Source organism: Bemisia tabaci, chromosome 10, assembly GCF_918797505.1.
Source record: "Bemisia tabaci chromosome 10, PGI_BMITA_v3".
Lineage (NCBI taxonomy): Eukaryota > Metazoa > Arthropoda > Insecta > Hemiptera > Aleyrodidae > Bemisia > Bemisia tabaci.
The window spans coordinates 18120908-18147360 of NC_092802.1; the positions used below are offsets into that span (position 1 = coordinate 18120908).

General features: G+C 38.5%; 1 protein-coding gene across 9 annotated transcripts in view; it reads right to left on the bottom strand.

The window, feature by feature from the left end:
- Window positions 1-5314: 5314 nt before the first annotated feature.
- The window catches only part of Rdl (Resistant to dieldrin), a 334060-nt gene continuing 312921 nt past the window's right edge, over window positions 5315-26453 (bottom strand). For all 9 annotated transcript variants that reach the window (XM_072305142.1, XM_072305143.1, XM_072305141.1 and 6 more), the window contains one exon: window positions 5315-23254. In XM_072305142.1, the coding sequence (XP_072161243.1) occupies window positions 22961-23254 (294 nt within the window). In that variant the 3' untranslated portion in view covers window positions 5315-22960. The remainder of the gene's footprint in view (window positions 23255-26453) is intronic.

Genomic DNA, 26453 nt, shown 5'->3' on the forward strand with positions numbered 1-26453 from the left:
TTGTTTTCATGAACCTTTTTGCAGAAGGCACAATTTGAGAGCCAAACTATTTTATTGGATTTTGTAACTCATTAATTTCAACGACTGGTGTGAGAACAGCCGCTGTCCACTTTTTTTAACTTCAAAGGTTAAAGTCTTAGTTAGGAATTTATTTCAGCAATTTTCATTGCGTGAATTGTACTCTATGTGAAATTCTGGCTAAGAAACATGTATTAGAATGCGTAAATTTGTACCGTGTCACTAGTTCATTGACTTTTGAGTATTATTTAATTCTGCTATGAAAGGGCTTTTGCAGTTTCCCCTAAAAAAGAAAAAATGGACATAAGTGGTTTTCTCTCAAGCCAATTCATTTGATATCTTGATCATTAGTAATATTGGAAAATTTTCAATCCGCCCAAGCTGTTTCCCTCCAAAATTAAGTTAAGATATGAATGGAGGGGGGGGGGGGGGCTGCAACAGCAACTACAAGTTTCTTAAGGAAAATAATGGAAATTCTTTTTGGAAGAGGGCTTTCCGCAAAAAACTCTGTTTTGAGAAGAAGCTTTTAGATGTTTTAATGCGATATCTTTAAATGTTTGACAGTTGTTAAACAGTAATGTTCAACATCAATAATTTCAATTTTTAATTGATGATTAAAAAAGAAAAAAAATGGCCAAATCTTCCTAAGAATTGCAGTAGATGCCAAACAAATTTTCATTTTCATCCATGTAAATTAACCATGTGAAAGTTGAGGAATTTTGATTTTTTATCAAAAGCTGGAAGTCAGAGAATTTTTTCCCACCGACTCTGTAGACACCCTGTGGGCTGATTTTTGAATTTTATACAAACAGCGATGGACAAAGGGGACTAAGGGAGATGGAGCGATTCTATTTGTTGAGACGGGTGGTTGCTGTAGATCAAGAGGGAAAACGATGGACTAACTAAGGAGTCCCTGTTGGATTGTTGTTAGCTGGTCTATTATTACCTTTTTTCGATTGCAACCACCTGCTTCCACCAATAGGATTGCTTCATATACTCTTTGTCTTCTTTGTCAGTAGCCTTGTCTATCAATTTTAATAATTGCCCACTGGATTGCATAGCTCGCAATGAAAGAAGATAGCTAAATGTAGCAGTTACCTACAAGCTATCTTTGCCACTTTCATTGCCCTCTGCACTGATATCGGATCCCTGTAGTCTGCCGCGCTAGGGAAAAACACCGTATGAACATTCGAGAGTTGCCGAATTATCCCGCATAAAACGTGTATTTTTGAGAACGATTATGCGTATTTTTCCTTGACATTTCAGACGAAATTGCGAACTAAATTGTCTGAAGAAATTGAAGCAACAAATTAACGATTTCCCCAGTAAATGAAGGTTTTTTGAAGGAAATGTGGCAACGTCTGAAGGTTCATACGGCGTTCTCCTTTAGCACGGCAGTAGTAGCAGCAAACGCCGAGGAAGGCAAAGCGCCTTCAATTAGTGGACTTGCAACACGCCCATCCGTAGAGTAGTAATAGTTGCATGAAGGGGCTGTGATCAACGGCCCGGCGCCAACGCGGTTATTTGATCGTTTAACAATGGAACCGCGTATCTCGGTTCGTAACGTTGCAGACCTTCCGTCATAATTTATTAATTTATTCCCTCATTGCAGCCCTAATTTTAATCAACGTGATTTTTCGAGGGTAGCCTAGCCGTGTCTCATTACTCTCGGTTTGAAAAATATGAAATGGAAATTTCAAGGATAAAAACTGGCTCGTCATTCCCTTGCTATAAAAGACGACACGAGCAAGCATTTTAAAACACTGCTTCATCGAGGATAAGATACGTGGTTTTCGAGTTAAGCCTGAGATAGCCAGGTTCTTGCAAGACGACAAATCTCAGTTACAGAGCCGAACCAGGTTTCGAATTCTTTCTTACGATTGCGGAACAAACCCAACGAAAGAACCAGGGGCAGACTGGCCATGGGGGCGGGGAGGCGATCGCCCCCTAACAATTTGCCGCGGAGGTCCCGAAGGGGCCCCCGCGGCGAATTTTTTTCGAGTCATCGTTTTTTCCCGTAATGTTATAATTTTCTCATCCTTTCCAATCATTAAAAAGCCCCGAATTCCTTGAAAATTTGTCTTTAAGAGACATGGAAGGTCGCCAAAAGCATTTGTGATGAAGGGACCTCCGATGAATCCTGAGAATGGGTTACTTTGAAGTTCAAGTACAGTAGAATCCAACTCCACTAATGCCTACGTGTTTAAAAAAAGTGAAATTTTCAAAATTTACCGGGGGAGGGCCGCCGAACCTTCTTAGAGGGGCCCCCGGACGACAGGAGGGGCCCTTACATTTAGGTCTCCTCCTAACTTTTCGACTACCAGTCCGCCCCTGTGTGCCGCTACTGCAGTTTTGACCGTTAGGGCCGTAGTTTAAGGGTGCTAAAGCCAGGATTGTAGTTCGCAAACAGATAATTTTTGCAGAATAATTAAAAATTAAGAAGCAGGAATATTTTAACTAAATAATAAAAGGAACTCAAATCTACAATATTATGCAAAAAAAATTGAAAATTCTCGTCATGTAAATACAGAAGATTCGAAAACGCCTTCCATTGAGGCGTGATACCTCACGCGTTCTGAGGAGTTCAAATAGTTGTATCCCTTCGCCTTACCAAGGCGATGGAAGTTTAATATTGAAGTAGCGTCCCCGCGTTGTTTTTCGGTTTTCCTGTGCCGCTACTACAGTTTCGACCGTTCAGGCCGTAGTTCAAGGGCGCGAAAGCCAGGATTGTATTTTGCAAAAAGAAAATTTTACCAGAATAATTAAAAATTCAGAAGCAGGAATATTTTAACTAAATAATAAAAGGAACTCAAATCTACAATATTATGCAAAAAAAATTGAAAAATCTCGTCATGTAAATACAGAAGATTCGAGTACGCCTTCCATTGAGGCGTGATACCTCACGCGTTCCGAGGAGTTCAAATAGTTGTATCCCTGCGCCTTAGCAAGGCGATGGAAGCTTAATATTGAAGTAGCGTCCCCGCTTGGTTTTTTGGCTTTCCTGTGCCGCTACTGCAGTTTCGATCGTTACGGCCGTAGTTTAAGGGCGCCAAAAGCATTTGTGATGAAGGGACCCTCGATGAATCCTGAGAATGGGTTATTTTGAAGTTCAAGTACGGTAGAATCCAACTCCAATAATGCCTACGGGTTTAAAAAAAGTGAAATTTACCGGGGGAGGGCCCCCGGACCTTTTTAGAGGGCCCCCGAACGACAGGAGGGGCCCTTACATTTAGGTCTCCTCCTAACTTTTCGACTACCAGTCCGCCCCTGGAAAGAACCGAATGTATTTTGAGATTTATATTTGAGACATGTGCTCATTAAGGTGTGTCGGAAAAACAATTTCCATCGGAATTGTTTGCGGGTAGAGGGGATAGTATTCTTTTAAGATAAAACATTCGATTTTGACAGTTAGTCCGTGAACCTTCTTTCGATTTTTTTCTATCAAACGGGATTTTTCTCGATGTTTCCGTCCAAACGGGGAGAAAAATTTCTAGATTAGTGTCAAATCCTCCGTAGTTTAATGCGTGGATTCGATTGAGCCCAGTCTCGAGACTCGCCGCACGGTGGATCGGGTCAACGGGAGAGGTCGGACAAAATTTGGAGACTTTAAACGCTTATAACTCCGACCATACAAAACTTCGGGGCTCTGAGGGTGGTTCCATTGGTTTCCTCGAAGAATTTTCTTCCAGTAGCACCCCTAGAATGTTGTGAAATAAACATCAAAATTTGCAGTTTTAGTCAAAAATTTTATATCCGACCTCTTTGATTGACTCGATCCACTGTGCGCCGGCCACTCTGAGCCGAGAAACCAGTGCTCCTGACAGTGTTTCACCGCTTCCGAGGATTCACTCGATTGTGACATTGCAAATCGCCCTTTTATTTTTTACTTTTTACTTTTTTCGCTCTTTTACTTTTTTTTTAAAGTATATTTCTTTAATTTTCTGCTTTTTTGAAAGTCGATAGTACCACACAACGTTTTTTCTTGAAATGTTCTTTGAATGTTTTTCAGTCATTCAAATAAATTGACAAAAAGTTGGAGGTATATTTAAGATAGCTTATTCCCAAAAAATAGACCATAATCGGAGATTTTAAAACTTAGGCAGGCCTTTTTTTTGCTTGTTTTAGCCAATATCTCGAGTGGGGTGAATTGATTTTAGAAAAACAAGTCAACTTCATGGTCTGAAAGTTTTACAAAATATTTGTCAAGCAGAGGAGAATGTCATGGATATTGTCAGCAAATTACGTTGATTACTTTTCTACGTGAAAGTTAAGTCTGAGAAGAAATCTGTGACGTCGCAAATTCGAAATACATGATTCCCGAGTTTATCCATCGAGTGCTCAGCGCGTCAATCTACAGGACGACGCGACGGATGTGATGAAACGTTCAGCGTAACTTTTTGATACAACTATTAATGCTCGACGGATGTCGGTGTTGCATATAAAAAAAAATGAAGGCGTTGTTCCTTTCTTAACATTTGTCACGATGAATGCTTACTTGACGTAAATCTGAGCTCATTCGTTGTTCTATCCTCCTCAAGGAGCAATCTACAATTCAGGTCTTGTCTATGATGTCGTACTAAGGAACGCCGTATAAACTTTCAGGCGTTGCCAAATTTCCTTCGATAAAACACAAATTTCCTGGTATAAACTTACGAATATATTTCCTCTAATTTTTCAGATAAATTTTTTCGCAATTTTACCTAAAGCTCCTGTAACTTTCAAAGCAAAATGTTCATAACTTTCCCACAAAATGAACATTTCATCGAAGGAAATTCGGCAATTCTCAAATGCTCATACGGCATTCTTCCTTAGCACGGCAGTGCTATAATGCTAATGTGCTATAATGAGCTATTCCAAAATTCTGATTAAGGTTTTGACTCGTGGTTTAAATTAGAATGAGCCGAATAAAGGGGCTTATTGAAATAAATTTGCTGAAATTTTGTGAGAACCTCTACTGAAAATACAAATAAATCGTAAAATTTGATGAGTGAACTTCCAATACCTAGCCACGAAGCCATGGCACACACTTTTTTGGACTGTTCCTATCAGTGGCGAGGCCTGAATGATCGACTACCGATATTTTCCCATTTGAAGCTATGGTAAATAATCGATTATCAAGGTCTTCGCTGCGAACATACCTGTCTATCGATCATTTACCATATGTTTAAATGGCAGATCAATCGATGTATCGCAAAGCACGCCATGCCACTGGTTCCTATGATACACGACGAATTGGACAATATGACACCACGAGGGAATGTGAACTGAACATTGATGAAAAAGAAAAGACAGTGCATTACAAATTAAATAGTTTATTTAGAATTTATTTGTATAAATTTTTAAAAACACAACCAATTTTCATATTTAATTTAAACGTATCAAGTAAAATTTCCTAAAGTTCTAACGGTTTGTGATTCCTTCTCCCTTATCGATAGCACGAGAAAATGACTACGTTCGGGCCCTCAATTCACTCCCAATATTGCCAATTTGTGGAAAATAAGTTCACAGAAATGAATTTACATTGGCGAATTTTCACGTGTATATTAGCTTAGTGTCACCATGAGCCGATGAAGCCAGAACCGTGCTGTTTCGCAAAAATTGTCGAGAAGAGTATAACCTCATTTCCTGGTGCTAATTAATGAAAAGTTGAAGAGTCGATTAAAAACACGAGAGAGCAAAATAGAAGGGTTTTAAAAATTCGATTGGACCACATTTTGCAATCAGGAACTGAAATTTCAGGCTCATTTTGGAGACAAAATATGTGCCATTAGTTTCCCTACGCAGATGGGTGTTTTCATCTATAAGCCAGAAATCGTAGTTCCTTAGGGCAAAATGCTGTTTAATTATAGTAGCAGGAGCTCATGAGCAGACTCCTTGGCGGATCATATCCTGTATTGCTTAAATTTGGCGCACAAATCGCTTCATTTCAATTGGAGGTGATATTATGGTGCAAAAATAGGCTTGCAAATTTCCAAAGAGTCAAAACACTTAGAGACATCACATTGATCCGTCCTGAGATCTAATTGTGGTCGAGCTGCCGTTCGAGCATTCAAATCGTTCAGGTCAAAGATCGAGGGAATAATTCTGTATTAAGCTTAAAAAAAGACGACAGCATTTATATCAGACATGCGTCTGAAAACTCGTTTGCATCAAAATAGTTGGAGAACAACTAGAAATAATACTAGAACTAAATACTATAGAACTTGTCAAAAATAGAAAGATCGAATCAGATACAATTTTTCAGTACCGTGGCAAACGCGATACCTTTTGAACACACAAAAATCTGCAGAATTTTAATTATTACATGTTTTTATTTTAATCATTTGAATTCAGCGATTTTTTGTCGCAAACGTCATGTTAGATTCGTCAACATCGTCTTCTCACGGTTTATTACTCAAATTTTGCTCCAGTTTTAACTTAATCGATACGATATATCGAGGGCAAAATACATCGAAACTAGACTCAGGACGAATCACCTTCGGATACTCTTTGGTGCAGGGGAATTTTTTACTTAAAAAAAAAAACTACTTTTGGAATGAAAATTGTATAATGTACTAAGTAGTAAACAAGGTACGGATCTATGGAGTCTGCTTCATGTCTATGAACCAAAATTTTACGCAGAACACGATTCGCGCGATAAAACCAATCACTGATATAAACTCCGAATCGAAATTTTTAATGTTTTGTGACGCGTAAATTTAAATTTCCCGCTCGTGAAAAAAGAAGTTAACGTGGATGACTTCGCGCCAGTGGCGTGGCGTGCTTTGCGATTAATCTATATTTCCTCATTTGAAGCCATGGTGAAGAATCGATTATTAAGGTGTTCGCTGCGAACACACTGTTTATCGATACTTTTCCATAGGTTTACTTAAATGGCATAACAATCGATTTATCGCAAAGCACGCCACGCCACTGCTTCGGGCACCAATCGAAACAGTTTCTATGGTATATGAAAATATGGCAAACTCAATCTAGGTGCTATAGCTCGGCTGTAGGATGTTGTTAACACTTCGATCAACAGAAGGCAGTAAGAGAAGATTGCTCGATTAAGACGCCTGCCAAGACCGTTGTAGTGCGCGATTTGATTCAATAAACTATTGATTTTCTTGTGAGCTGGAAATCAAATTTCTCGTAACCAATGTAAACTAAAAATGTTCTCAGCTAGTGCCTAGTTGATTTGAGTAATTTTCTTGGTACGAATCGTGCTCTAAGTGAAATTTTGGTTACGAATAATGTATCAGAATTTTTAAATCCGTGCCTTGTCTACTGACCCATTACTTCTGCACCCATACTCTAATGGTATAAGCACGAAGGAGCAAGAAAGCCCATTTTTTCCTTCGTGCAACACAAACTAGTGGCGAACTTCTCGAGTTGGCAACACTATAGTTTTCCGTCATTTAAATGCACTATAAATAATCGATTTTAGGCGAGGCAGTCTGCCTTAAAATTATCGATTCTACTCGATACATTTGAATGGACGAAATCCAATGTTGCCAAATCGCCCTGTCGGAAGCGTGAAAATTGCCTGAAATTAACACCAGTGAGAGAAATTAAAACTATCTGCTATTTGGTACATATCGATTTTTCATCTAATCCCAACCAATTTACAAACTTACAGTTTAGTTTTTGCGTTACGGTTTTAGGATTGATCGATTTTAATTTGAAAACAGCACTTCATACGGCAATTTTTTACTTTCATCAGCTAGGTTTTTTCCTCGGACTATCACTGTATGCAAATTCTATTTACGTTCCGGTCAACACTTTTAACCGTGATTTTACTTTAATACGTGACGATCATATGTTAAACGAGTTGAGATATTTTTTGCCGTGCAGTTGAAAAACTGGGACGTTAGGCGTTTATTTAAAAGAAATCGCCGTTCTAAATGAACCGATTTCTAAAAGGAGGAAAAAACGGCTCAAAACTCCTGCGATGCAGTGGCGTGGCGTGCTTTGCGATATATCGATTGTTATGCCATTTAAACATACGGAAAAAGATCGACAAACAGGGTGTTCGCAGCGAACACCTTAATAATCGATTCTTTACTATAGGTTTAAATGGCATAACAATCGATACATCGCAAATCACGCCACGCTACTGCTGCGATGCGACAAGAAAATAAAAATGTTCAAGTGTATAAACATTTAGGAACTTTGCAATGTTCGTGGACTATTTACAGAGTGAGGGGGCGAGTTATTTCTCAAATATTCTTGGTTAAAAATTGAACAATTTTTCTGGAAGAAAGGAAAATCACAGAGACTGCAAGGGAACCTTCGTATAGCCGACACTTCGAGGAAATCAAATATTTTGAGAGTTCGTCTCAGGAAGGGATTTTTGCCGTGGACTGATCCACAGCATTTTTCGGTCAAGACAGAATCCACATGTGTTTAACGAAGATCAGACAAATCGTTTGTATATTTTCGTTCCACGAAAAATATTATTGGGGGGGGGGGGGTTGTTAAATATTTTCCCTCGCTGGAGTTTTACTTGCTCTAACAAAGAGAAACTACGGACAGCACCTGTAACTTGTGCAATTCCATGCACATTATCAGAAAACTCAACATTTAACGTCTACCTAATTTAGAATAAGGAAGAACATAATAATAACTATTAATAAAATCTTTCCAGCTGGATGGCTGAGAAGTGGGTTACCACAGAAAAAAATACTGAGTCCATTCGATTCCATTGCAAGAGAGTCCGATCTTTAGATGTATAGAGGTTGCACTGTACGGTTAGATATTACATTCACACATTCTTCGCACGAAGCGCGTTTTATTTGCTATTTACTATATTCGACCGGTCAAAATTAAAATATTCTGTCTAAGACCAAGTGTTTCAAATTACCCAGACTTGCCGGACCAACCAAATAGCTAAGCTCTGATTTAATATTTCTTTGATTTAATGAAATGGAGACATACAAAGAGTGGATCACGTTAAGCTGATCCATTAATTTCATAGTTAAAATCCAGATTTCAGTCCATCTTGGATTTCAAATCTAGTTTCCAAGTGTTACATAAACCTAGCTCATGAATACTTACTCCTATCTTACCTAGCTGTTGGCGGATCCAGCAAATTGACAACATTGTCTTTTCTCCATTTAGACCTATGGAAATGTATCGATTCTTCGAGGGGCCAGGTGCTCCGACAAGAATCGATTATTTTGCATAGGTTTAAAAGGAGGGAATCCGGTGTTGCCAGATTGCTGGGTCCGCCTCTCTTACCTCTGTCAGACTCTCTGGCAACAGATCCTTTAAGGACTCAAAATAAAAACAGGAAATTTTTCCTTCAAATAACAATCAAACCTTTTTCAGGTTTCACAACGTATGAAACGATCATCTAAATTGCAACAGAGTTAACAGAACAAATAAACGTAAACTTAAATAAAGACAAAACAAAACAACGGAACAGTAAAAAAAAATACCTTTGACACCTCGGGCATGAAACTAGTCGCGAGGGCTCTATAGGAATTTAAACTCTGTTGTTTCCAGCTACAATATGCTTAACAACTACACACGTGCACCTACCAAATGAAATCCTTCTTGCGTTCCAGCTTTCCGATCAGGAGTCTCGCAGAAAATAGGCAACACAAGGTTTTATCATTATAAATGATTGTGGAACAATCGCAATTTATCGAGGCAGACAATCTCACGCATGATCGATTATCGATAATTCCCCATTTGAAGCTATGGTAAAGAATCGATTATTAAGGTGTTCGTTCCGAGCACTCTGTTTATCGATCCTTTTCCATGGGTTTGAATGGGAGATTAATCGATATATCGTAAAAAACGTCGCGAACCCTCGGATAATCGAGACTCCATTGTTTTTACGATGGATAAAAATGGAGAAACCCCAGTTTCGCCAACTCCTAAGAATTCTCGCTGCTCGGAAACGGATTACAATTTTTTGTTCAGCCTTTGAAACATAAAAGTCTTAGTACTGGGACATTCATTTGCCAAAACAGCACTGAGAAAAAGAGAGTGATTAGCAGAGCCAAAAATTCTGGTCCTATGCTGGAGCTAGCTTTTTCTTGTGACTAAAATAAAGTTACGATTGACATAACTAGAATCATGATCGACTTATTCAGAGTTTTGATCGACTAAGCCAATAAAATGATTATTACGACCAGATAAGGACTTGACTTGACTCGTATCACAGCTGAGTCCAGTGGGGTGGCGTGCTTTGCGATATATCGATTGATCTGCCTAAATCATTGGGAAAGTATCGATTAAGAGGGTGTTCGCAACGAACACTTTAATAATCGATTCTTTGCGACAGCTTCAAATGGGAAAATATCGATAATCGATTATTCACGCCTCGCAACTGGACTCAATTAGATAACATTGGCAGATCTAGCAAATTGGCAACATTGTTTTTCTCCATCTAAACCTTTGGAAATGTATCGATTCTTAGAGGGGCCAATTGCTCCGACGGGAATCGATTATTTAACATAGATTTAAATGGAGAAAATCCGGTGTTGCCAAATTTCTGGATCCGTCTCTGCTAGATAACGACAAATCTCGAATCTAGTTCCGAAATGAAACCAAAATGTTGGGCTCTGGTTTTTCTCAGCGAGTGCAATGATATATTTAAGGAACAAGAGCTTTTTTCACGTTTATTGATAATAAAATCATCGGCCGGAGATAGTGAAAAAAATGATTTTTCGTGTGCATGATTCACTCACAATCTGTAAAACACAAAGAACTAAAGGAGGAGGTAGACAGCGGGAGGCCACACAGAAGAGAACTGGAGATACAGAGAAACAAAAAGATGGAAAGAGATAGGAGACAAAACTGGTTCGCCTCTCACATCAATTTTGTGCCATCATACCACCAATGGAAGAAAACAATTATGGTAAAAGCATCTTTCAAAGACATAGTCCCTATTCATTACTGAACATTTAGTGACCTCCGTAACACATCCATCCTGTATTAAAGAGGAGGTGTAAAGAATCTAAGAGGAGTGACAAGTCCTTAGAACATTTTAATTGGATAACCTATCCAATTTAGTGACATAGTTCCTCTCCTTCATTCTGTACATTTCATCTGTTGGTCTCATTTAAAAAATAATTCTCAAATACCTACTAGGGGTGTTTTCATTTTTGTGCAAGCAATGCGGAGGAGTTTTCATTGAGCAGGCATAGTATCATCCAGACATTTCCATTAAGTAATTTAGAACGCCTTTATGTTTAGAGGAAATGCAATAGGTCAATCCTTGCATGGGCTATTTTTGATTGCAGGGAAAATCATGTTTATATTTAAGACAAAAAGAAAATCGATACAATTAGGGTGCATTCTATTAGTTAGGGGCATTCCTACCTATAATAATTTCAAACCTGACAAATTAACAAAACCTTCCGAACTACATTAGGATCGTTTAAAATTTACTCAGTTTTAGGTTGTGGTTTTTAATGTAAGAAGTGGAAACAATATGATGAGTTTATTTACAATACATACATGGTATTTATACTCGTGTAAAAATGTATATACAAAATTAAAAAAATTTATTCTCCGTTACAATTAAGAGGCAAATATTTATACTCCTATCGTAAATTTTCTGTCTGTTATAATGGATTAAAAAACAAAACAAAAAAAGAAATGAAAAAAAAGAGGGAGGGGATCGAAAAGATAAGGTTTCTAAGCTAACAGTAATACTTATCTAACACATGATGCCTGTCCTTTGTGATACATGATTTTTTTTTTGTTTTTTTAAAATTTTAGTACAAAAATTTGAAAGGTTTCGAGAATTTTATTTGTGCCAGAGCACGTTTGAGCAATGCAAATTCTTACAGAAAGCGTGACGCACAAACTTACTTCTTGCCAAAAACAGGGTGTCAAATATTACTTCAACCTCTGTCGGTTGCGCGCATATGAAGGATGCCTGAAAATTCGATCACCCTGTCATTGAATTTCTCTCAATACCTCGTTAAAATTATTTCCACTCTACATATCCACCAAGAATGTGTTTGAATAGACCAGAACCGCCCCATCACGAAACAGATATTTTACCCCTATCATTGGGTGTAACGTAAGATATATTACCGAGGATACTCGTCACAGTAAAATACTGCGATGGTGCGAGTAATTTTTTTTTTTTATTTTTATTTTAAACGATCACAAGTAGGGACTTTTCTCTTTCCAAAGTTGTGCCTGATAATGTTTTGCGGCACTGATAACGTTTTGCAGCATTGATTATGTTCCTCATTTGGAAAGGATTTTGCTAAGCAGAAATAAGAATGACTTGTATTCGCGCGTTCAAGTCACTGTCTGCAGACAAAATCATATGTATTAGGAAAACTCGACACACTTTGGATGCAAGTTGCTGCTTTCGTGATGGAACTCGTCGTTGATGTCAAACTTGAAATTCGAAAAATTGTTCAAGTCTATTCAAATTTCTTGAAATTGTGGTGTTCTTCAAGTTGGCTCTTCCGTTTCATATTAACCAATAACGCACTAAAAACTCATTTCTTATGTTATCTTTCTCAACAAACCTTTTTGTCCATATAATCTGATTCCTCAGTTCTATCTCTTCATTGAATTCCGCCAACAAACAGAGACTATTTGAATTACATCGATGTTACTATCGGTTACCATATAATATCATACTCATAGGTTGTACAGTAACATTCAACCATAAGAAAAAGGTACCTATATTACACAGTTAATTGGACCTAAATCAAACATCGTTTAAACTAAGTACTTTTTACGTTTACTCCTTACGAACATTTTTTTTAGTTATAAAAAAATTTATATTCATAATAAAAGATTTTGTGCAATGTCATGACGTAAAACTTAGTGAATCAGTTTAGTTATATAAATACATTAATATAATCTACTTATTTATAGGTACTAAAACATATTTGAATGCTATCACTTTTTTAAAATAATTGAACATTTAGCCTTGTGTAAAATCAGCACAACGCTTTTTGCTTTGAATATAAAAAGAAACAAAAATATATTTACACATTTCACTTTGTCTTATAAATAATGTTTGAATTTATAAACGTTCAAGTAAGAAAAAAAGAAAGTTTTGATTCTCCGTGCAGAGCGCAGCCTCTTAGTGCATGCGTAATTGTTGCGTGTCTAAATTCCCATGAATGATGGCTTGAGTCTTGAACAAGTATATATTCTTGCAGATATATTGTGGAGCATATTCGTTAGCTCTAATTTGCAGGGAGCGTGTTTATATTTACTTCAGAAAATGTGCGGTAGGCTATTTTTCCAGCACTTAAATAATCCACAACGTGATCAATCATTAAAACAAGAGAAATTTCCCGGTTAGTCGTGCTTCGTTGTTTTCAATTCATTTTTCATTCCTTTTTTTGTATACAAAATTAGAGTGGGCAGGTGTTTTCAACGATCGAAATCTCCAAAAAGTCTGCCGTGGAACCGAGTGGTAGGAAAAGTAATATGTAAAATACTTTTGTTGAGCCATTAAGCCAGGGAATCAAATGTCAAGAGAAATTTTGAATTTATTTTCTCTCTGACTTCACGGCTGAGGATGGTCGCTTTCGACAAAAAGTATCAGATTACGGGAAACTTTCAATCTCTTTCTTATCATTTTCGAATCATTAAAACAAGAGAAATTTCCCGGTTAGTCGTGCTTCGTTGTTTTCAATTCATTTTTCATTCCTTTTTTTGTATACAAAATTAGAGTGGGCAGGTGTTTTCAACGATCGAAATCTCCAAAAAGTCTGCCGTGGAACCGAGTGGTAGGAAAAGTAATATGTAAAATACTTTTGTTGAGCCATTAAGCCAGGGAATCAAATGTCAAGAGAAATTTTGAATTTATTTTCTCTCTGACTTCACGGCTGAGGATGGTCGCTTTCGACAAAAAGTATCAGATTACGGGAAACTTTCAATCTCTTTCTTATCATTTTCGATGCCTATAAATGTTAGGCGTCAGGAGTTCTCATTTCAGACCGTGGCCCTTTTTGCTGATTAGCTGGCGATCAAAAGAGAAATAAAAGTACTACGGTGTATACTTTCTTATCAAAATGTTAAGCATAGCTGATGATTAGTCCCTTGGGACTGGTGCTCTCGAAAACCATATATTAATTTGACGTAAAATGTGAGAGAAATTAATCACATTAGACAACATGCATTTAAGAATTAATTTTTATCAATTCATCAGTGCTTTTACTTACGTAATTAATTAGGTAACTGATGAAAAATTCGATTTCATCGAAAGTCAAAACTCCAAGACTCGTTCGAAGAAAATCTAAATTTTTTTCAACTAGCATAAAGCAACGAATGAAAAGCCCTCTTAACGATGCAGTTCTGCAGCTGTCTCGAAAACAGAAATTACTGAGTTTCATGTTTTGAGACTTTTGTCGTCTAAAAATAAATTCAGTGCTCCACAGAGCACCTTCTCTAAACTATTGACGTTATCATCATTTAATTCACGTATAATTCTGATGCGTAGTGCCAAATTTGCAGCTGCAATTCTTTAACTTGGAAGGGAGAACGTGTGGATTGTGGTGCGATTGAGTTTTCGTAAAGTTTTAGAATTCCAAAATTCAGGAAACCGCAAATCATTTGATTGTATATTAAAATTGAGGTAGGTATTAGGACCAAAGTCTGCTAAGAGTGAAGATAATTCCTAATGAAAACTCACCAAATTGGAGACGTCGACTACGAGAGCCGCGCTCGTGCAGGAAAATCAAAGCGAAAAAACTAACCTCAAAAGAAAAGAAATTATCAGTTAAGTATAAAAAATGAGACACTTGCAAAAGAAAAAATATATTCAGGTCTTTTGTGGGTTTGAATATATTTTTTGTGTTGTCGGAATGTCGGAAGAGACGAACGGGTGCAGGGATCATGGGAATGCTCGCGGATCGAAAGTTGGCAGCATTGAGTTTCGCCCATTTAAATGTATATCAGACAATCGATATCCATCAAAGTACGTTACCTCGCTTAGAATCGATTATTAACGATGGATATTGATAACAGTGGCGTGGCGTGAAGTGCGATGTATTGATTGTGATGCCATTTAAACCTACGGTAAAGAATCGATTATTAAGGTGTTCGCTGCGAACACCCTGTTTATCGATCTTTTTCCATATGTTTAAATGGCATAACAATCGATGTATCGCAAAGCAATGAAAATGAAACAGTGTTGCCAACTTCCAAGAACCGCCACTGCGCTGTATTAAAAGGGACGCGTGCTAATAATTAGAGGGCACCTTTTATTACTAAAAACGAAATTTAGAATAAGATCGCTCCCTGGCAGAAAAGAGCCTTTCTCTCGTTGTATTATCTGCTTTCAAACATCGAATTCTGTCTTTAACTTACTAGCAAACTATTAAGATAGTTCCGTTGAAAGAGGTCTGTGCAAAAACGGCAAAATCCGCCCACCCTCAGATTTCAACCAAACTTCGGATTTTGATAGGCCTATATGCCAATAGTAATCCCTGAAAATTTCAGCCCCCAAAAATAATTACAAGAGGGGGGGCGGGGGGTCAAAGTTGGAAAATCGTGCAAAATTCAAACTGCTATATCTCGGCAACGGTTACAGCTTTTTGAATGCGGTTTGGACCAAAAAACGCAGAATTGTATGTAGTTTCTATTTCATGTATCGTTTGTTACAAAATTTCAACGCAACGTTGCCATTTTTGCAATTTTTTCAATTCTTATCAAATTTTGACCCCTTAAATTTGGCAACATTGTAAATAGCAAAAAACGTCATCTCGCGATTTTGACCAAAATAAGATATGTTGTTCTCAATGCAATTCCCTACAAAACAGCACAAGTCGCATACTGGGGAAACGATTGGTTCGCAAGTTACAGCTTCTCAAAGTTGCGCACCTCGAGGTTGTTGCGCGCTGCGCATGGTATTAGCGCGCCTTGCCTCGAACTACAGCGACTTATTCACGGTTTAAAAACGCTTAGACGCTTTCATATGTTCTATTCTACTGTATTTTTCATTAGAAAACGAGAAAAGGTCCACGGGTACCAAAAGAAGGGGGGGGGGAGCCGTAAATGATAGCCTTTTTTTACGCTTTTCGCAATATTTTTAACTCAAACGAGCGGAATTAGGGCTCCTTGCACCCCCCCCCCCCTTTTTAACTCACGCGTTCTCTTTTCTCAGTTTTCTAAGGCAAAAATGATGTATAATTAAATGCAACATCTGAAAATAGAAAGGTGTACCCGCTTGGCGACCGAACCCAGCACCAAAAATAACAAATACACAACCAAAAATTGATGGTAATTGTTCCATGACGAAACGAAATAACATAACTATGTTTATAGTTTGGCTTACCTAAACATCTTACTCGTCATCTTCTTCCTCATCAGTTTCTACAGATGATGGTTTTCCTAGAGGGAAACATCTATTCAGAAAATCCGATGGGCCTTTAAAATTCTGTTGATATCTGCCGTATCCAAGATACCAAATGATAGCGATGATATGAGCGCATGTACCAATAGTGCGAGCACCGTTTTTGCACGTACAGTAGTTACCGATAATCGATTCTGACGAACGTTTTTTTAAATCAATTAAAATAAATATAGAATAAACTTTATTCGATTTATGGCGAGACAGCAGTTTACACTTCAAAAATTGTGATTTTTTCACTGTAAATCCGTAATTAGAAAAACTAGGCATGTAAGAGTCTTTGCACACTTGAAATTCATATTTTCCCGAGTATAAATGATCCCCGATGTAAGAGCGTGCTAATGAAAGCTGATAAGTTCCACAGAATGGTTTAAAGTCACTGCTTTCCCAGATCGGAAAATCTTGAAGATGGGCCTCTGATAATTTCTCGAAGTTCTTGTACTTCCTCACCAATGATTCACATTCGACGACCTTTTGGAGAATATTTTCTTTTTCCAAATTCGCTAACATGCAAGTGGCTACTTGCATGCACAGAAGAATCATCTTCGTCGCTGTAAAGCCTTTGGAAAAAATTATTGTGGATAGCTGCTGCGATTCGAACATCCGTGTATAGATATGGATATGATTGAGAGGGAATCACCGAACGCAAGTACTTAAACCGCTTTAAACTACTATTTACAACCTCTACAACCCACCGCTGCTTTGTACAAACTCGACTCTGGTTAGCTTCTAAAGTAGTGAGCTGAGAATTATCCCTTTTTAGGCAAGGGATCGTTACTTTGAATCCTAGTGCTTCAAGGTCATCTTTTACTCGCTCAAAACCACGATCTAAAATAAAGATATCACCTGGCTTGAAGAGTTTCTTAAAAAAGTCAGTCTTTATAATGTTTTTCAAAATATCTGCATCGGAGACATTTCCTGCATACAATTCATCAGGACCTAGTACTTCAAGAATCAACCCATTTGTTGTTGTCACTATCATGGGTTTTACATAATTTCTCTTTTTTTGGCCCCCGAAAGTCTGACGCTGAAACCTAAAGTTTAAACTTTTATGTAAAAACAAATAAGTACCGTCCCAAATAGTGATTAAAGTGTCATCTCCTTCCTTCACACAATTTAAAACACGAGATATATTAGATTGTTCGGCTCGAATTTGTTCGCGCAAAAAATTCCCTAAGTACACCGGTACAAAACTATCGTTTAAATGTTGCCTGCATTCAGTAATTTTACGGCTAACTGTGCTTCGTGATATGTTTAAAATTGTTGCTATTTGCTCTTGAGTAATTCCAGCGTACAAGTACATCAAATAAGCACCCAAAACACAGTCATCTTTTTCAGGTATATACTCGAGTAGAGTCTCGAACTGCAATTTATTTAGGCCGGTCCATACCTGAATGTCATGGTCGGAAAGTTTTAAAAAAAACCCTGTCGCACTATCACTTGACTTTCCGGAGGATGAATTGTGGTATTTGCACGTTATTGACAATAACTCCTCAATTTCACCTGCACTAAAAGAAGAAGACTCAGAGCATTTATCAATGAAACCGGATAGAAATAAAGGATCCAAAACACCGTTTGTGAAATGATGAGCACAACACCGACTGCCCTCTCGTATAATGAACTTATACTCAAAAAAAATTGCACTTCTCAGCTGTTTGTTCAAAAAAATTAAATTACCTGAATCTAATGAATCTGAGCAATCAAAAATACATTTACGGTGAGTTTTAACGGAGGGAGACTTAAAGCCAATTGTCACTTTTTCAGGGGGTTTTTCCGCGACTTCCGACGATTTCCTGAGAAATTCCGCACTACATTTTAAACAAAACCACTGTCCACTTCGGCAAACTTTGTCTTTACGACTTTTTTTCTCTAACGAGACTTTACACTCAACGCATGTTTGTACATTACCACTCATCGTAAAAGAAAAATGACAGGATTTAAGAAAATAACCCGGCTCGATCGAAAGATAGAGGTCAACTAATTGATCAGTTTAAACAGGTGTTATTACAATTTGCAATGTGCATGTTATCATCGGTGTTGTGCTAATCTATCTTCACGATTGATTAAAATAATACCCATAGATCAGATAAGGATTCGCAATCTCCTAACTCCGCGGTCCATCAATGATCGCGCGCCCTATGCAGTGTAAGGTAGCCAATCCTACCAAATCGTTCAGTGTTCACAGAAAAATACAATACTGCGATATTGTCGAAAATCGATGAATCGATATAGTTTAAAAATTTTAAAAATACTTCAGAAATAGCTCCTGAAGAAAATAAGAATTTCAAGTGTGTCCATTCATGCAAATTCTACTGTTTGTGCAGGGTTCGGTCGCCAAGCGGGTACACCTTTCTATTTTCAGATGTTGCATTTAATTATACATCATTTTTGCCTTAGAAAACTGAGAAAAGAGAACGCGTGAGTTAAAAAGGGGGGGGGTGCAAGGAGCCCTAATTCCGCTCGTTTGAGTTAAAAATATTGCGAAAAGCGTAAAAAAAGGCTATCATTTACGGCTCCCTCCCCCCTTCTTTTGGTACCCGTGGACCTTTTCTCGTTTTCTAATGAAAAATACAGTAGAATAGAACATATGAAAGCGTCTAAGCGTTTTTAAACCGTGAATAAGTCGCTGTAGTTCGAGGCAAGGCGCGCTAATACCATGCGCAGCGCGCAACAACCTCGAGGTGCGCAACTTTGAGAAGCTGTAACTTGCGAACCAATCGTTTCCCCAGTATGCGACTTGTGCTGTTTTGTAGGGAATTGCATTGAGAACAACATATCTAATTTTGGTCAAAATCGCGAGATGACGTTTTTTGCTATTTACAATGTTGCCAAATTTAAGGGGTCAAAATTTAATAAGAATTGAAAAAATTGCAAAAATGGCAACGTTGCGTTGAAATTTTGTAACAAACGATACATGAAATAGAAACTACATACAATTCTGCGTTTTTTGGTCCAAACCGCATTCAAAAAGCTGTAACCGTTGCCGAAATATAGCAGTTTGAATTTTGCACGATTTTCCAACTTTGACCCCCCGCCCCCCCTCTTGTAATTATTTTTGGGGGCTGAAATTTTCAGGGATTACTATTGGCATATAGGCCTATCAAAATCCGAAGTTTGGTTGAAATCTGAGGGTGGGCGGATTTTGCCGTTTTTGCACAGACCTCTTTGCCAGCTAAGAATGCTTGAAGCAACTTTGATTGGTCTCGTTACATATGACATATAAATATTTGACTTACGATTCATGCCAGTTAACTTCAATTTTACTCCTAAAAACGGTTGACCTACAGTATTTTACTCACTTTGTCCTTGGCCCTAAATAGTTTTTTTCCTTTTAGGCCATTTGATCTTATCTGAATATTTTACGGGAAGAAATTAGTAAGGATGGAAAAAACTTTCCTATAAAGTTCGCTCTGTCCATTTCTGACTTTACATTAACCTTAAAAATCCAATTGTTGAAAGCGAAAAAAGCAAATTGTTTTCCACGACCCAAAATTTTTAGATAGTATGTAAATGTCTTTCAAGAGTTTTCTACTTTTTCGCTTTTAGACTAATAATTCAATAAATTTTGTATCTTATGGGCGTATGTATAAGTCCTCACTTTATTTTCGGGACTTTAACAGCTTCTAAATGTATATAGTTCAAAGATATCAAGCAAAAGGTAAAAATGAAATTTCAACAAATTTCTTGAGATTTTCGGTTTTTTTCCGTTTGTTTTTGTTTCTGGAAAAACAGTTTTTTTTTTTCAACTTTTACCAGCTATCCCAGTTTTTCAGCCTTGAAGACATCCTGCGTATTTTCAAGAAATTACTTAGATACGTTTTGAGAGGCTATGACATGCAGAAACATTTGTCCTGGCTAAACTTTAAAATGTTTTAATTTTTTTCATAGTTCATTGATTGGTGCGGACTTGAACGACCCAAGCCTTTGCACTGTAACGATACAAGAGACTCCCTTCTGCCTGGGAAAGAAAAACACCGCATTTCACACCGCCGTCAACTGTTGAATGATAATAGTCTGAATTGCCACTATGAAATCGATTGATTTCAGCCGGTTGGTTCATCGATTTGATTTAGAATGGTCGAAATACGTCAACGCTTCGCAATCGATCGATAACTCGTTGAATAACTTACTCGATCTTGCGATTTAAAATCAATCGATGGGTTTAAGCGATCAATAGACTTAAACGATCGAGCAACCGGTCATAAGATATTTTGAGGCGGAAGAAAAGGTGGTTCGACAAAGTGATGAAAATGTTGTACTTTGATAAATTTGACAGCATATAAAAAAGGGGCGGGCTCTGGAAATTGGGGCAGTGGCGCCTTTCGAAAAGCGTATTTTCACTCCTTACCTTACAGTCGTAATGAGTAACAATAAATGATGATCAATCAATTCACCATTACTAATTGCAGGGCGCTCTCTGTAATGGGCCTGTTACATACGATTGATACGGTGCAGCCAATTCGATAAAATTGCGCAAAAATCACGCTTGTGTATCAGAAATACACTTCAAAACCCTTAATTTGCTCAGTCCTTATGACACATTTACAGATTCATCGTCAAAGCGTGCAATTTTTTTAAGTCGCCTAGAATCATATTTTTCGATAATACTTCCGATATAGAAAATCATACTTGAGGTTCATACGACCAAACTTTTTTTCTCAGTGTAGATTTGAAAGCGTGTGAAAAGGAATTAGCAAATGCGTTCATGAGTGCATTACAGATATTTCTGATGAGCTTACAGCGTGATTTCTGCGAGTTTTACAGAGCGGTAGTCCGCCGGGCTGCGGTGAAACGCCGTATGAGCCTTCAGGCGTTGAATTCGCTTCAATGAAATATGAATTGTCAGGGAAACTACTGTACATTTTTCTCCCAAATTGTCAAAGAATTCCATTCAAAATTTAATCTATAGCTTATGAAAATTTAAGGAGAAAATTCATACATACGTATACATTTCCTGTTAAATGAATGTGTCATAGGGGGAAATGAGGCAATATCCGGAGCAGTAGGAAGGTGTTAATGATCGATTATCGATATCTCTCCATTTGAAAGTGTAGTAAAGAATCGATTACTAAAGTGTTCGTTGCGAACACCTGTTTTGTCTATCGATCTTTTTCCATTAGTTTAAATGGCAGATCAATCGAAATATCGCAAAGCACGCCTCGCCACTGCTCTGGAAGTTCGCACAGCGTTTTCCTTCGGCACGGCAGTAGAATTGGACGTATTTCTGTCAAACGGAACTATGTGCATTAAGACATGAGCCCTGAGACCCATAAGAATACGTGCATAACAGGGCTCACGTCATAATGCACATAGTTCCGTTTCATAGAAATACGTCCAATTCTCTCTCAGTTACCATACATGAATGCAACAGGCGCCGTTACGTTGAGCACAGCGTTGAGAACCCGGTAGAGAATCAAAAACGAATTTCGGTTCGCGCTGGACTAAACTGAGATGGAGGAATAGAAAGTACGGAACGTTCAAAGAGGGAGTGAGAATGGGTATCAGAATGAGTGTATGAGCGTGAGTTAAACAGTCGCGAACTCTCACCTGCGGGGCGATTGTTGAATCGTCAGCGAATGAACTCTATCGGTAAAACCCTATCTTGGCAATGTTCTTTATCGATCAAGGTAATTCGATAAAGATTCGATATCTCTATCGGTAAAACCCTATCTTGGCAATGCTTTATATCGATCAAGGTCATTCGATAACGATTCAACGATCGACCCGCTGAGTATCCTCAGATTTCACGCGGCCTTCACGAGGCGGTAAAAAATATTGTGGTCGAATCGCCCGCAAGTATACATAGCAATTCAAGTTTTCATTTTTCCCGTCGACAGTGGTCAAATTTTCACAAAAAAAGTGTTCGCTCCCGCAAAATTAGCTTGACCTGGCGCACACATTAATTCACTGCAGAGACTACCATTGCCCGTAACACCAATATAATCTTAGCTTAGCAATATAATCTTAGCTCTAGAGCTTCTTTGGGCTACGGGGCCACTTCAGCGTAAATGCTTTTTCGCCGAATGTATCTCTCACCGAGCTTAGAGAGGCTCTGAAGTTAAATGAACGATTAAGGATGTGACCCGATAAGCCCGAACGACTCCGAATCGTACTAAATTTTGCAATTAAGACCTACAATTTCTGGCTCAGTTTAGAAACAACATATGTGCCATTAGTTCCCCTATACACATAAGTGTTTTTTCGGATGAGCCAGAGATTGCAGTTCCTAAAAATTGCAAAATGTAGTCAAATTATAAAGCTGCTAAGCCAGAAAGGTGTCAAAGATCAATGTTCGATATTTCCCCATTTGAAGCTGTGGCAAAGAATCGATTATTAAGGTGTTCGTTGCGAGCACCCTGTTGATCGATCCTTTCCCATAGGTTTAAATGGCAGATCAATCGATACATCGCGATATATCGATACATCGTAAAAATATCGATAAGACAAAACACCCCCTACAAAGGTAATGCAGGAATGGCCATCACTTATGAGCACTGCCGCGGGACGATCCGGACGACGATCTGCGGGGCTTCAGGCGGGGCCGAGGCGGAGGCCGGCGAGGAGGCTGAGGAGGAGGCGGGCGAAGAAGGCGGCGGAGGCGGGGGGCGAGGCCTATTTGTCCTCCTCGAGGAGGACAAGGTCGTCGGCGACGACGTCGGAGATGTGCAGGTAGATGATCCAGTACATGAGGTTGAAGCAGACGAAGCAGACGGGGAAGACGATGCGCGAGTACTTGTCGATGTCGCTCGGCGTGATCCCGTAGAGCTTGTTGATGTCCTTGTTCGGGTGGATGAGGTGCTGCGGGGCCGGGGTCGCCGCCTCCTCGTCCGCCCGCCCGTTGATCGTGTTCTCCAGCGTCCCGCCCTTGAAGTGCGCCTTCGGGTCGTGCACCTTGTACCGCACCTCCTGCAACACACGCCCAAGTTACCATCAACACAATGTGTGTGTGAGCAAGCGCGACCAAGAATGCCTATTGGGGAGAGCACGGACAGCGGGTTGTGTTGAAATCGATAGACAAAGCGATAGACAGTGAAGACATAGTTGTATCATCAGAAGAATACTGCCGTGCTAAGGAAGAACGCCGTATGAGCATTCGATAATTACCAAATTTCCTTCGATAAAATGTTTATTTTTGAGGAAAATTATACAGTTTTTCCTTTGAAAATTGCAGACACTTTAGATCAAATTACAAACAAAATTATCTGAGAAATTGGTAGAAAAATATTCAAAAATGTTCCTATAAATTAGTGATTTGCCTGAGGAAATTTAACAACGCCTGAGGGCTCATACGGCGTTTTTCCTTAGTACGGCAGAATAGGTTCTGTTTCGGTCGAAATGGACGTATTTCTGCCAAACGAAACTATGAGCATTAAGGCATGAGCCCTGAAACCCTTAAGAATATGAGCATAACAAGGCTCACGCCATGATGCACATAGTTCTGTTTGATAGAAATACGTCCAAATATCGTTTGGTTAGGTTAGGCACGGTTAGGTTCGGTTAGGTTAGATTAGGTTAGGTAAGGCTAGGCTAGGTTTATAACAACACACAAATCCGGCGGCCCCACAACTATTGTCATACAGGACGGTGTGAGGGTGTGTGTACGAGTGTGCGTGACCTAGAATGCCTATATGGGGAAGAGTACGGGCAGCCGGTTGATTGTTGAAATTGGTAGACAAAGCTATAGACAGACAAAAAGGATATGGAGGGATCCTATTGGTTGAAGCGGGTGGTTGCGATGGACAAAAAATCATTTGATCAATTTGAATTCATAGGGTGGCTGCTCTTTTGGGACCTAAAAACAGCATGTCGTCTATGACCTACTCTCAAAATTACCGACATGTCCGTACTCTCCCTATTTAGGTACTCTAGGTTGGGCCGACGATATTTGAAAGGCAACAGCCGACACAATCACTCCAATGAGTCTCTTTAAGGTGAATCTTCAGCTGTAGTTCCGAAAAAATCCACCACGTCGCGCTGCTAAAATCCGACTCCGAAATCAGTGAATATTTAAATATCATGATAGATTTTTTAAATTCTAAGACTCATAAGTTCTAGCAGCATACGTCTGGAATCCTTTGAAACAAACGCAAACTTTGAAAGTTTAATAATAAAAGCTATAACTTGATCCCAGTTTCTCTAGGGGGATTTCTGTAAGGGCGAGAGAGACAGCTCACGGTGGGAGAGAGATATCTACAACTGCTGAGAGCAATCAATCACGATTGGTTGTATCAAGGTCATCATGCTTAACACTAATTTTTTCTGAGATCAAGTTTCAGAGTTTCAGAAATGACTTTTCACGTCGTTTTTAGTGTCAATAGGAGGAAGAATGGGTTTCAGGACATTCCGTCAACGATTTTTTGTCTGCGCACCTGTCTTGTCCAGTAGTTTACGTCCACGCGTGAAATAAGCAGCAGTGACTTCGACATCTTTTCAAATTGTCATTGGTGAATATTTGGTTTTATTTCTATCGTTAAAATTTTCAATATAAAACATATCTGGTATATGCCTTTTTTCTTTCTATTTTTAACAAAAATATTACTTCATTTTAAAAATATTTACATTTTTAAAACGTGGCAAACATTTGTAAAACCTTTTGCAAGCGATTTTCAACCCATCTCAATGAGCCGTAGTTTTGTTGAAGGAAACTATACAAAAATGAATAAAAGAAGGGAAAAAACCAAGAAGCACACAATCTTTGGTTTTAACCTATTCGTACATCGATATTTTAGAATAAAATACGTCCAATGTTAAGCGTTTGGTTTCGCGTACACCACCTTACACCACAGAAGAAGCACAAAATATAAAGAAAAAAATTAAAAGTGCTTTGGAAACCATTAAATTTGACATAAAATCACCTTAATAATTACGAAAAACACAAAAAATTTATTTTACATTAATACATATGTTTCCCCCTTCAATTTAAAGAGAATAAGCCGCGCAGAGTGAGCAAACATTTCAAAATCATGAGTTGAAAAACGCTGACTCCACGAGCTGCCAGTGCGACACGCGCATTTGCGCCTACAAACCTAACCGGGATACCTCAAGCATTGCGCAATGCGTGAAGTATCCCTGTTAGGTTTGTAGGCGCCAATGCGTGTGTCACGCTGGTCGCCCTCGCCCGCCGCGGCGCGGCGCTTCAAGCAACTATTTTACAACAGAGGTGTTGCACAGTATCATACATATTGAAGGCGCTCCAACGTATGAAGAATGACAGGCATCCTTCAAGAGTTCGGAGCTTTCCTCGAAAAATAAATCAAGATACTTCAGCACAAAAAGAGAGCAGTAGTCTAAAAACTCACCTAGTCCTAGCATCCGTATTTAATAACGTTTAGCATAATTTTTGTGATTCATTAGAGAAAGAAGTGACTCAATTTAACCAGAAACATTCTTGAGTATGCCGTCAAGAAGATTTTATTTTGAATCACGAATAAAATAGCTGAATGAAAGCGGGTTCCTACTGGATGTAAGTGATTTTTCTTTTAATGTAAGCAGCTTTTCTTTTAAACAAGCATTATTTTCTTTGTTGATTCATAAGAAAATCTTCTCGGCGGTAAATTTGAGCATATGTCTGCTTGAATCAAGTCACTTTTTCCTCCGATGAAGTTCAAAAATCACGCTGAACATTATGAAATACAGACACTAGGACTTAGTAAGTTTTTCAACTATGGCTCTCTTTTTGAGACCGTCGTCACTCGATTTAATTTGCGGGGGAATTACATGCTTTTGGAAGATACCATCAATAATGATACAATGGGATGCCTTCAATCTCTTGGACATTGTGCAGCACCTCCGTGGCGAAATAGTATACTCGAAGCAGTCAAAGCGCCACCGAGGCACGCCGGCGCCGTCGCAAAGTTATCATAGTTATCGTACACAGGAAATCTAAGAGCCTTTAGCTGAGGTGAATCAAAAGGTTTATCCGATTCAGGTATAACAAGATGAGACTTTCTTGAAATATATTTAAGTCCTGTTATACCAGAGAGGTGTAGAGAGCTTTAGTGAATTTTCCCTCGTGGGATTGACGCTCCCCCATTTTTACCAAAAATCTTAAGAATATATTTTTCTCTGTTGGACCAAATAAACAAACAAACAAAACTAGCAAATC